General features: G+C 35.5%; 1 protein-coding gene across 5 annotated transcripts in view; it reads right to left on the minus strand.

Moving 5' to 3' along the window:
* LOC139964261 (voltage-dependent calcium channel type A subunit alpha-1-like) overlaps window positions 1-12793 on the minus strand; it is a 270526-nt gene that overhangs the window by 70461 nt on the left and 187272 nt on the right. For all 5 annotated transcript variants that reach the window (XM_071965717.1, XM_071965716.1, XM_071965715.1 and 2 more), the window contains 7 exons: window positions 11838-12039; window positions 11229-11393; window positions 10357-10467; window positions 9756-9839; window positions 3746-3862; window positions 2891-2956; window positions 1134-1228 (listed from right to left, as the gene is read on the minus strand). In XM_071965717.1, the coding sequence (XP_071821818.1) occupies window positions 1134-1228; window positions 2891-2956; window positions 3746-3862; window positions 9756-9839; window positions 10357-10467; window positions 11229-11393; window positions 11838-12039 (840 nt within the window). The remainder of the gene's footprint in view (window positions 1-1133; window positions 1229-2890; window positions 2957-3745; window positions 3863-9755; window positions 9840-10356; window positions 10468-11228; window positions 11394-11837; window positions 12040-12793) is intronic.

Below are 12793 nucleotides of genomic sequence, written 5' to 3' on the forward strand. Positions count from 1 at the left end.
TCCAGTGAATCGTCGATATACGGTCTTGTAAAATTTGTCACTATAAAGTCGTATGGTGACTCCATATTTTAATGCTAGTAAAATGTTAGTGTGTTAGTATTACACAAAGCTAGTTTGCACATAGTCGTGACGAGGCTTTCATGTCCACTTTCTGCGATTACCTGAACAGCAGTATAAGTGCTGTAAAGAACAGTGAAAAATTGTTGTATGAGTTAATTTGAGTATCGTCGTCTATCTTGATTCCTCCAAACACCTGCCCGCGGCATGCAGTGAAAAATGAGACCCAGAAAGGAAAAAGCAAAAGACCGAAAACAAAAATATATAAATAAATAAATCATTTATGAGAGAAAAAAACAAAAAATTAGGAATGTGATGAAATATCGGAATGAAATGGTCCCTGAGAAATGAGAGAGATGAGGCATGGGAAAGGAAACAAACACAACAGACAAGTTTGTTTAGAGCCACCTCCGGGAATTTAATATTTTTGTGATAAACTGTTTCCTCATGTTGAGGGTACTATCTAAAAGTATGATGATTTTTCTTGACAAAAATTATGTCACAAAAATGTATTCCGTAATCTGTAAACAAAGCCAAGTATGGTACAGTATGTTATCGTGGAATAGAACGAGCAAACGTGTGGTATTCTCGTTGAACTCTCAAATACAACCACCACATCAACAAGCTTGTAGGACATGACTAAATATTTTGAGAATAATAACATTATTATATAGGCTTTAAGTACAAACTTTTCGGTTTACAGAAAAGTTCCGCAAGGTAGCATTTAATACTTGACATTGCTGTTGCTTTTATCTCCTTTTCTTCTCCCCATTCGTTCTCATTTTTTCATTGACAAGATTCAAATATGCAAACTGGTGGAAACCTTCATTTTTTTTTTTCTCTCGAAAGATGTTTAAAAGTTTAAACGAACGTTATCAAGTTTTGATATCTGATCGACGGACCGGGACGATTTTTTTTTAATGTCTAACCTTTTGGTAGAGGAGAGTCTGCACGAAGGGTTTTAGCCAATTCTTTCCCTTACAGTTCGCAATACTTGAATCGTGTGAGGGGCATTTATAGAGCGAAATGACTGGCATGCATGTCTGTGACCGGTTGGGTGGTCATTAATACAATACCTGAACAGGAGAAGTAGTGACCAGAAGAAATTTGAGAAGTTACTGTAGCTGGTTATAATAGATCCTGGCTCATTCTGTTTGATACCACCGAATACCTGGAGAAATATCGCACAGAGTTTATATGGTGCTCGACAGAGCGGCCACGAGTGCCGCCCCATTCAGTATCTTTCTACTTCTCTCAGGTTTGCAGAGTGAGGGAGGGGAGTTGGGTGGGGGGTGGGGGGTGGAACAGAGGGACAAGAAATACATTATACATCATGTTCCATATGTATATATAAGTAAAACTTTCAGTTATTATTCTTTTCTTTCTTCAGGGGAAAAATATCACACAGAGTTTATGTGGTGCTCGGCAGAGTGACCACAAGTGCCGCCCCGTTCAGTATCTTTTTACTTCTCTCAGGTTTGGAGAGTGAGGGAGGGGAGGTTGGGGGGTGGAACAGAGGGACATGCAATACATTTTACATCATGTTCCATATGTACAAGAATAAATTTCAGTTATTATTCTTTTTTTTGCTTCAGGGGAGGAGGGGTGCATGTTGTAGGAAGGGGGGTGGGGAGAAACAGAGTAGTGAGCTGTATTTATTCCATGGTCTCTGAAGTCATTGCAGCTGGTAAATCCACTGCTGGCAGACGAAAAAGTATGTCATTGGTGAGAATAATTTTTCAAACAAATACGGTGAGCTATTGGAACTTTAACGAGGAGGAGGCTATGATGGTTAGTATGACAAACTGGGTTGCCATCATCAAATGACCAAAGGATGGGCATAAACTTGAGGCAAAGTAAATTATTGGAATCAACTAAAAGGCAAAAAAAGAGTTGGTATCAACAAAAGGCACGTAGGGTGCACATAGGGCAATAGTTTGGGTGTTAGCTAAAGGGAAAATGGACGGGCATTGACTTAAGGCAAATCAGAAACGGATAAAAGTGCTGGGCACTGAATTTGAGGCCAAATGGTCAAACATAAAATCAAATAGGTCAGGCATCAACTTACAGCAAATAGGTTTGAGCACTAATTTAAAGCCAAATAGGTTGGGCACTGATTTAAAGCCAAAACAGGTTGGGCACTGAATTAAAGCCAAATTGTTTGGACACGGATTTAAAAGCAAAATAGGTTGGGCACTGACTTAAAGCCAAAACAGGTTGGGCACTGAATTATAGCCAAATTGGTTGGGCTCTGATTTAAAAGCAAAAAAATAGGTTGGGAACTTAATTAAAGCCAAATAGGTTGGGCATTGACGTCACTGATTAGCAAAACTTGATCTTGTCAAGCCTTTTTAACTCCCACAGAAAACTTATCTTCAATTTTTATTGGACATAGGACTGTTCACTAATTTCTACAGTTAGACAAGATAGGACAGCTCGCTTTTTTCGAGAAAAAAACCCAGAAAAGTTCAGACTGACGTAAATGCTATGCAACTGTTAGAAATGACTAGAATGGCCTCAAAATTCAAGTACAACTGATGCATGTGGTCCACTCTGGAGAAAATGTAATGAGGCTTTCATGTGGTAATAAAAATCCCTTGAGGAAAAAAATATGGCAAGGTTAAAATCAAGTCCACTGTGGGTACATCAAAATAGAGTTATGAAACACTTTGTAAACAAAATCAAGTCCACTGTGGGTCCATCAAAATAGAGTTATGAAACACTTTGTAAACAATGTTTTGTCTTTCGACTCAATTATCGGCAAATTACATGAAGAAATAAAGATGTAGTGGGAAAAACAAACAACAAAACAAAATCATCAATAATCACTAACCTGCATTCCAATAATTGCATAGATGAAAAACAGCATACCAATAAGAAGACAAACCCAGGGAAGGGCCTATATATGGAAGCAAAAAAATAAATAAATAAATACAAATATTAATGTGATTGTTAAATATGCCAATTAGTTTGTTAGATCTATGCAAATATAGTACTTTATAGTACACCAGGTCTATGACAGGATGGATATTAACCTTTATATCAAACATATCTTTAACTTTTTTTTTTTGAATTTGGATTATTTAAGAAGCTTTTTAGTTGGAGAGGAGGAAAGAACTTCCTTCCAATTTTCAGAAGCAGGGAAAATGGCAGATGTTTTACTTTCAACATTCAGAGCTAATATCACTTTTGAAGTAAAAAAAAGGAAGAAAAGCTGTTGAATAGAAAATAATTATATCAAAGGAATAGCCTTTTTGGGTTCGGCTCCACGAGTAGGCTAATGGGCAACAAGGGCTCGAACCAAAGAAGAGCCAAGCCATGAAGGCCCATAACCAAAACTCTAGAAGGTACAAAGCAAACTGACTGAGTATTACTCAAAATGAGTTTGCAACTTTTTTCTTCCACCAAATGAAAGTCAAAGAGCAAGTGCTTCATTGTTCAATTTGCTTCTCAACCCTTTACATGGCCCAGAAAACTTTTTCATAGTTAGAATTCAACAGATGTAAACTGCAAAATTAATTTTTATCATTTTTTTTTTTAATGTATTGAATTTATTTTCTTCACATCAAACCTGGAACTTAATACTCAAACTATTGTAGGGCCATTTCTGTATTGAAACAGTGTCAAGAAAACACTCACCAAACTTAAACTCATCAACAGCCAAAAAAATTAAAACGATTCATCTTACCTTAATTGACTGGAGGAACGTCCACAGCAAGATTCGAATGGATGATCCTTGCCGTAGAAGTTTGATGAGACGAGCTGCCCTAAACAGCCTCAAAACAGTCAGATTGACAAAAGTGTCCTGTGTGTGTTGATAGGCATTAGAAAGAAAACTTTTAACTTTAATTCAGATACAAACACTGACTTTTCAATAAAATTACACTGACTTTTCAAAAATTCAGCAACTGCTATTATCTGGTTGACGACCAAAGAAGACCTTGTACACTTACAGAAGGTGTCTGCTCTTTATCCACTTTAAATTGGAACTATTATTTTGAATATTGGAAACAAAATACTGTAAAAGTATGTAGGAAATATAATCCAACGCCAAACTCCCATACAATTGTCGTTCATGCAGTAGAAAACACAGACCAGCTCTATGAGAAACCCATTGACAATTGATACAGCCCCTCCTCCCCCTCCCCTCACAAATAGTGGGGGGAGGGAGAGGAGGGGGAAATTCTCAAACTAAGGGGAAACACAGTTAACCACTACTAATAGTAACAACCAAATGTTCTTCACGTCGCGATATCACTCCGAGTGACGGGTAAAACATGCTACGATGATGTAGTGATTCACAGTGAGACTACAAAACAGAACTCATGCACGTATCCAAGATCAAACAGCAAGAGAAATGCTCAGAGATGATGATTTTTACTTTAACTTCTTCCTCTTTAGCTTTTCAAGCATCATACTATATTTTTGCCTTTCATGGATAGCTTGTCAATCTTTTCCTTATGAGTATTACACGTGTTAAGTGCAAAGACGGCATTAGATTTTTATGCTACACGTTTGTATCAAGATTCTCATATATGAGGTTATTTTTATATGTGTACATGCAACAGATGATGTATTTGAAAACAGTATTTTGTCATGAAGAATTTTGATACAGTAAGTCTAAAAAGATATGAATGGAGAGAATGAGAACTCCCTGTTAAAGCAGCAGCTAAATCACAATCTTTTAGTTTTTGTAAAAGACCAAGATCTCTATTTGTTTAAGTTTAAAAAAAAAAAAAATTATATATCTATATATACATATATATATTATACACATTTTTCAACAAAAAAAATATATAAAAAAATATATAAAAAAATAAATAAAAAAATATACATAAAAAATGATATATATATACATCTATATATTATACACATTACACACATTTTTCACAAATTGAACATTTGCAGGTCCAAAACAAAATATGAATACAAATAATAAGAATAATCATAGAAAAAAATCCCTCTACAATCTCTAATGTAGAGATGATGATCAATCAATGTTTTCCAGCTTTGTGCTTTTGTTGCAATTTTGGCATTAAAGTGCTCCTTTAATACAATAAATACTTTTTATTTCTACTGACCTGTGATAAGTGATAACATTTATCCTGCTCAGTTCTGTTATTTGCATTGATAACATTTTGAAGCTCAATTTTTGACATGATGCTACTTATTGGAAGGCATCTTCCAATGAGTGTGTCAGTGAGCAAAGCAGCTTTGCTCACACAAACTGACAATCTTGGCATGCATATGTATCACCCCCATAGGAGTCCGCAGAAATTCAGGTGGGATTAGAATGAGGGAAAAGGGGCGGGGGGGGGGTGGGAATGGGGTGAAAATTCAACTTTGTCTTGAAGAGAAGGCACTCATTACCATTTGCCCCCCCCCCCCCCCAAAAGAAGGAAACTTTTGAGAACACTTGCATACAAATTGATGCCATATAGCCCTAGCATGAAAGACAGTGTGTAACTCACAAGTAGTATAGGAAATATAAAACCTAAACGGGCAGAATTCTTACACTTCCCTCTCTCTGCAGACTCCCATAGGTATAACATCAATACAATGACTACAGTTCACAGAACAATAAAGCAAGCCATGCACAAAAGAACAAACCACCGTGTATGCCAGACTTGATTTGTTCCCCAATTTATAGGGATTTGCTGAACGATAAAAAACATGCTTACTTTTTAACTATCATCATAAGCTGTGGCAAAATTTGCTGCAAAGCTTCCCCGAAAACATCATATTAGTAGCACGTTTTGGTTAATTGTGAAGAATATGACATTTTCCCCTTCTGAACTTTCATGGACTATTTACTCGTCGATCGATAAACCAAAAAAATGAGTAATTTATGCTTCTAAATACCTCAGTGCATTGTTATCCGATTATGACAGTACAATACAATAACTATGTAGAAAAGAAAAAATATTTCAACTTTTACCCATTCTTGGCAAAGTTGACATGGAGGTACAATATTTAGAAAGGGGTTTTATAGGAATTTAGAACCATCATATTTCTTCAAATTAACAATGTCTTAAATAACAAATTTTAGTTTTCTGCTGCAGTAATACACAAAATCTTTTGTAATTCCTTTTGTAATTCACTATTTATTATTGTTTTTAACTGAAATAATCTAAAAGCAGTTTTGATCTGAAAGCACACAACAGTAAAGCCTATGTGAGTCTATATGACAAAAAAATTCAGCATGCCTTATTGTGTACTTTAAACACTGTAGCTTTCAATTCTTGTTTGTTAATTACTTTGCATCTGGAATTAAGTTTTTTGTTGTTGAACATAATTACTCCAGCATTCAATTGAACTCCACTAGCTGTATAAGCAAGTTAAGCAGGATCTCAGGTTTCGAATCAAGGCTGTTAGTTCAATAAGAAGAAGCTGCTACAGGTAGTTATTGTATTAAAGTAATGATGGGTGGGTTTGCGATGAACGCAGTTACCTGTCTAGGTAATAAAACTCCCCTCTAATTATACGAAGTGGAGTGGGGCAGGGCAGGGGTATCACACTTGTGTCTTACAGGGAGAGAAGGAGGGATTTGCAGGGCATTGTCAGTCCCTGCAGTCTCTCTCCTCACTCCCAGCTCCCCGCCCCCCAGAATGTTTCTTGAAACTTTCCTTGTTTGGAACCTTCATTTTCTTATGAAAAGGTGTTTTTTTTTGTCTCTCACTTAAAGGAGTCACAAACCCCAACCATCATCATGATGGAGATAACTGTCAGGAACAATTCCCTCCCCAAACAGCTATTAAGGAAAGTCTTATCCTATTTCAGAGATATCCCGGTATCTAATGTTGCTTCACATCCAAGGCTGAAGACTCGACCCCCCCCCCCCCCAACTTGGTCTAACTTTTGAGGTTCTATTCAGTTTTACAGGACGAGTCCACAAAAATGAGACAATCTATGAGAATTATTTTGGCCATCGTCACAAGGACAGGAGACAAAGGAATCTATTGTCTAGCTAATTCCCACATCTAAGTACAGGCAACAATTCATGCTTGGATTCAAAGTGAGAAGGATGTTAATGGGTATCTTTTTATTTATAAATATGAGAGTGTTAATTGAATGGTGTTTAATTGTTGGTAAGATGATAAAGTGATTCGTAGTAAAATATCATGAAAAGAAAGGAAGAAAAAAGAGGTGGGGGGGGGGTGTGTGGAATGTAACATTATCATGGAAGTAACTTCTGATTAATGTTTTAGTATGGACCGAGGAAAACATTTTCTTGAAAAGAAGAAAGTTTTTTTTGCAACTGACGTGGAAGCGTTGATCTTTGTGAATTTACGTATCTCAGTTTGCTGCAATTTACAGATACGAAATGACTTCCGAGTTCTGATTCGAGGTAGATCAAGTGGTTAAGTAGAGTGCATCGGTGTAAGTTAAGACAGGTAAGCCACAAGGAAACCTGTAAATCTCACCATAAATTGAAAGTACTCTTCTTACAAAAGATGCAACAGTATGGACATTTATGAACAATGCAATGAAAAATTGTATGAATGTGTTAGGGGGGAAAAGAATGTCATTATTTGCTACTATTATTAGTTTATACCTCACTACATCACTTCTATTCAAAACAGGTTTCTAGTTAATGTTAAAAAACAAAAGGTTTCAGCATGTGACTTTCACATGTGTGCAAAAAACTTTGATTGGATATGATTCACAACAGGTGATAAAAAAAATGTTTTCTCTGTGTATAATGGCAATATCACAAGAAAGCCTTCTGTTTATGCATGGAACCCCACCCCACCCCCACAACCAAACCCCCCAAAAAACAAAAAAGGAAAGAACCTCCTGCTTTGAATGATGCAACACCTATGCTATCAACATGTAGTGATATACGTGATACGGAAGTATGAAAAGCATATAGTTAGTAAATCTACACTACATGTCACAACAAACCAACACAATCAAAAGGCTCATCCAGAACAATTTCAATAGAATAAATTTATACTGACTCAGAAATTTGATACCAACACTTTTCAGAGTGTTAATAATATACAGGCACAACTCATGATACAGTCAACAGGCTAAGATTTCACCTAGCAAATATGTTTAATTTTTTTATCTTTTTTCCTCTTCTAACTTTAAGGTGAGCAACTTTACTCAGGGTCGACTGGCACTGCCCGTGGCATTTGTCTGTAAATTTCTGATAAAGTTTCGCACCTGAGTTGGCTCACTAAACACTTAATTTATAGTTACATGTAACATCGCAATGACAAAAAACAAAACAAAGGAAGACACCATCCCAGGTACCTCTTTTGAGGATAGTAGAAATACTATATGTACCCCGAATATCGTCTGGCTTGGTTAAATTCCAGTTATCGCATTATTAATGTACCATTTCTCTATTTGTTCTGGATGAGTCTTTGGCATTTTTCAAGTGTACTTCTAATATAATACTTGAGACTCAGGGCATGCAAATGCAGTGTTATTTGTGGTGCAGTTACAAGCAGTACAACATGCTACTACTGCCCCTTCAACTGATCATCAAAACCTAAATGAAATTTATCATATAATAAAAGTCAATCTATCTCTCTTGACTTTTTACTTTGGGTTGTGAAATACATGATTTCGAAAACTTTCCAACAAGATCATTTGTGGAGTTTTGAAAAAGAAAAAAAAAAGAGTGGGGGAAAAAAAAATTCCCATTTTCTTTTTTTAATCAACAATTTTTTTACTTTTCTTCTGAGGGTGAATCATGACCAGTTTTGAGGTGTAGCATTTTAGTGATAACACACAGAAACAAACCAAACAAGTGCAAAGGAATGAGGATTTACTTACAGCGCTCTAAATTTTCAAAAAAACAGGTATAAACAATAGAATAGTTTGATAAGATTAAAATCTGAACATTCAAACATTGAACATTGTAAACAAGAACAAATTAATCAATTGATTAGTTTAATTAAAATTAAATTAATTCATTAATGGGGAAAGGGGAAGAAAAGTGGTATGGAGCATAAAATACAATAACATAACCTTTTTTTTTGGTTATTTTCTGTCAACAATAACTATGATCATCACTGCTGCATCCCATTGCACAATATTCCATCATTTGGAAACTTGTAGGGTTTTTGCCCCTAAGTGATATTTTTAGTTGGGTGGGGTGGGGGTGGGGTGGAGGAGAGGGGTTCTATAATGAAAATCACATAAGGCCACAGTTATTGTGAACAACATATAAAGTTAAATCAACAAAATTAACTCTACATCTGGACTAACATGTTCATAGGGAAGATGAGTTATCATACTTAGCCACATAACAATTATCACTATATTTAATTTGTTTTCAGTCACTGTGATTGAATGTCCCAAAAATTTAAGTTGTTATTCCATTTTTGGGAAAAGCATGCATATTGTTATGATACTATATTATGTAAACTTTAGGAGGGGATGAGGACTGGCAGAGAATGATACCAACTCAAATATAAATACATTTAAATATATATATACTATAACATAAAATACAGATGGACATCTTACCCATCCAAAGGTTTGCTGTGAATTTTGAAAATTTCACAAGAATTCTTTGATTTTTGGAAAATGGCTCAAGAGGGGGGGAGAATATATGTTAGGATATTACAGTCAACGTTCAGATAAATTTGGGAATACAATTAATCAAAATTCGGAAAATTTCTATAATTTGTGGGTCGGATTTAAAAAAAAAAAACCCAAAAAACCCCAGAAAGTTTACTTACAGAAAGCTCTGTGATGATGACATCAAGTATACTACCAACCACCGTGATGAAGTCAAAGACATTCCATCCGTCACGAAAATAATTCTAGTCAACGTGGATGCAAAAATAAGTACAAAAACAGAAGATTAATGTTATTGATGTAGATTGCTATCTCCTAGCACTGCTGGATTGTATATTGAATACAAGTTTGAAGTTGGCTTCTCAAATCATATATATACAAAGTTCTCAGAAAGAACAAAAACTTAGCTACCAACCATTGTCTATTCCTATGAGAGAGGATTAGTGGCCACACATTTAATAGGCTCTTGATCTCTGTCGATTAGACCCAAAGGAATATCCTGGGTTTGGTCACCTGTCTGAACAGCCCATTCAAACAATGCTTTCATATCTCTTCTCTTTCAAATATTTATTTTACATTATATTTGCACTCTCTCATGTACTCTTTTACTTGAAATAAATGAAATGAATATTTACTATTTACACGGCTGGACCACGTGAGTAAAACAAGAAAAATGCCCCCCCCCCAAAAAAATGGGAAAAAAAAGCAAAATATAGCACTAATGGCAACATTTCCTTTAGGAAAGACGAAATTAAGTGTTACCCTTGGTCCGAACGCTATCAGCTTCAGAACGGCTTCAATTGAGAAAAGCACTGTGAAGATGATGTTCAGTGTCTTCATGACATCTTCAAACTCTTCAGTTGCATTGTAATGCTGGAAAATTGATAAATTAGCAAAATGAGTCAAGGTTAAAACAAAGATTCATTCCCCACCCCCCCTACCACTTTTTTTGTTGAGTGTATAAGACCCTTTAACATGAACAAAGAAATTGTTCCACTATTTCTCAAGATGACTGTTTCCATAGAATAAAATATGTTTCTTCAAAACAGAGAACCAATCATTTTGCTAGCAAAGTTCTTTTGTTCCACTAAAAAATTCTCATTTTTAAACAGATGTAGAATCTTTCCATGTTTTTCATCTTTCCATCTTTCCATAAAAGAAAACTTATTCCCATTTTATTGTTAATAACCACCTCAATAAGACAACGATTTTGATATGAAGAACTTCTTAATTAAAAATGTTTTTTTTTCCCATCCTCTTTGATAACTTAAAACACCACATGATTGCATTCATATTTCTGGCTAAACGAACCTCACAAAAAAACGTTGAAACCGCACAAAGTTTTCAAGTTTCGTTTTCATCATTTTTCCAAACCTGCCTAACAATAATTTCAAGCATAAACGAAAGATTGCAATTCGATCACATTGGGATATCCCTCATAGCATTTTTGTACCGCCATGTCGAACGTTCATGAGCACCTTAATTTGACAGAATTAGATTTTTTACATTTAACAAAACAAACCCCCCAAAAAAATCAATTCTGAACACTATTTTAACATTTATAACCACGTTAAAAAAAATAACAAAATCCTTGAAAAGAAGTATGTGTGTGTGTCTATGTGACGATGACTCACCTTTAACATGAGGATTATTGTGTTCAGGGCAATTAAGGTCATGATGAAGTATTCAAATGGAGGAGAAACCACAAATTTCCAAAACTTGTACTTGAAAGAATTTTTGTCACTTGGAACAAACATGTTGACTGGTGTTGCATTGATGCAGAACTCTATACATTGTTTCTGGAAGGGAAGAGAAGGGGACGACAAAACAAGTGCACAATGACTGCCAAGCTACAAACTACTAATGAGATTAATTGACAGCTTCAATAAGAAGGGAAAAAAAAAAAAATAAGTCTCCTTTTAAAATTGTCATGTTTCATTCAATTTCTTAAATGCAGATTGGAAGGTGTCCCCTTCCTGTCCGCCTGGCCTGGACTTGTCTTCTTTTGATATTATATATGCAGACAGCAAAAACCAAAATCTTAATTCATTCAGATTCATTCATATTACAGTATACAATAATGACCTTTGCTGTTCCAGAATATTGGGTCACCTGTACATACACCTCTTCCTGGTTTTTACTCGATTGCTCTGCCGTTAAGTAACGACTCACCCTACCAATCCCCCCTCCCCCCCTCTTTATTATATACATATAGAGATATATATATATGTGTGTGTATGTACCTGGTTCTTATCAATATCCCCATCATCATACTCTTGGTCTCCCTGCTCTTGGAAGGTGATGATGATCAAGGCCACAAAGATGTTGAGGAAGAAGAAGGGGAAGATGATGAAGTAGACCACATAGTACAGAGCATTTTGAATGCTGTTGTATGGCTCTGGGCCTCGGCCTTCATCTGTTGAATCTATCGAATGTTTCAATACGCTGTCGGTATCAAAGAGAGGAGGGAAATGTGTATTCAAATCTTCATAGATGTCAAAAACTTAATTGGGAGAGATTTAAACAGTTCAATTTAAAGAATGATTCATTTCCCCCCCCCCCCCACCCTCACCCTTAAATATGCATTTTTTGGTCTTTACACATTGCTCAAACACCAATTTATATATACATTGATAACAATAAAACACAGCCTTTGTCAGATAATTTGTCAAAACCACCTCTTAAGAAAGTCATCATTTTAATAGAATTGCAGCCACGGATGATGTCATAAATTTGATGAATGGTTAATCATTTTGTATCAATGTCGAGAGCACGTTACTGCCGACTATATGCCCAAAAAGGTCGCATATTCCTTTTCCCAATGGTAAAACCCAAAACCACCTCTTAAAAAAGTCATTTTAATAGAATCGTAGCCTCGGATGATGTCATAAATTTGATGATTGGTTAATCATTTTGTATCAATGTCGAGAGCACGTTACTGCCGACAATATGCCCAAAAAGGTCGCATATTCCTTTTCCCAATGGTAAAAATAAAAAGGGAAAGAAGAAAAAAGGGCAAGAATGTAATATTCATACTTGTTTTGCTGAGATGAATGAAATATTTCAACATCATTGAGGAAGAAAACACAAAACTGTGTCCCAGCCAATCAGTAAAAAATCCAAGATATATGTTTAAATCGGGGAGGATCTCAAATGGAAAAAACTTCTCTATGATATCATATAGATACCAAAAAAAGTA

This window comes from Apostichopus japonicus, chromosome 22 (genome assembly GCF_037975245.1).
Source record: "Apostichopus japonicus isolate 1M-3 chromosome 22, ASM3797524v1, whole genome shotgun sequence".
In the NCBI taxonomy this organism is placed as follows: domain Eukaryota; kingdom Metazoa; phylum Echinodermata; class Holothuroidea; order Aspidochirotida; family Stichopodidae; genus Apostichopus; species Apostichopus japonicus.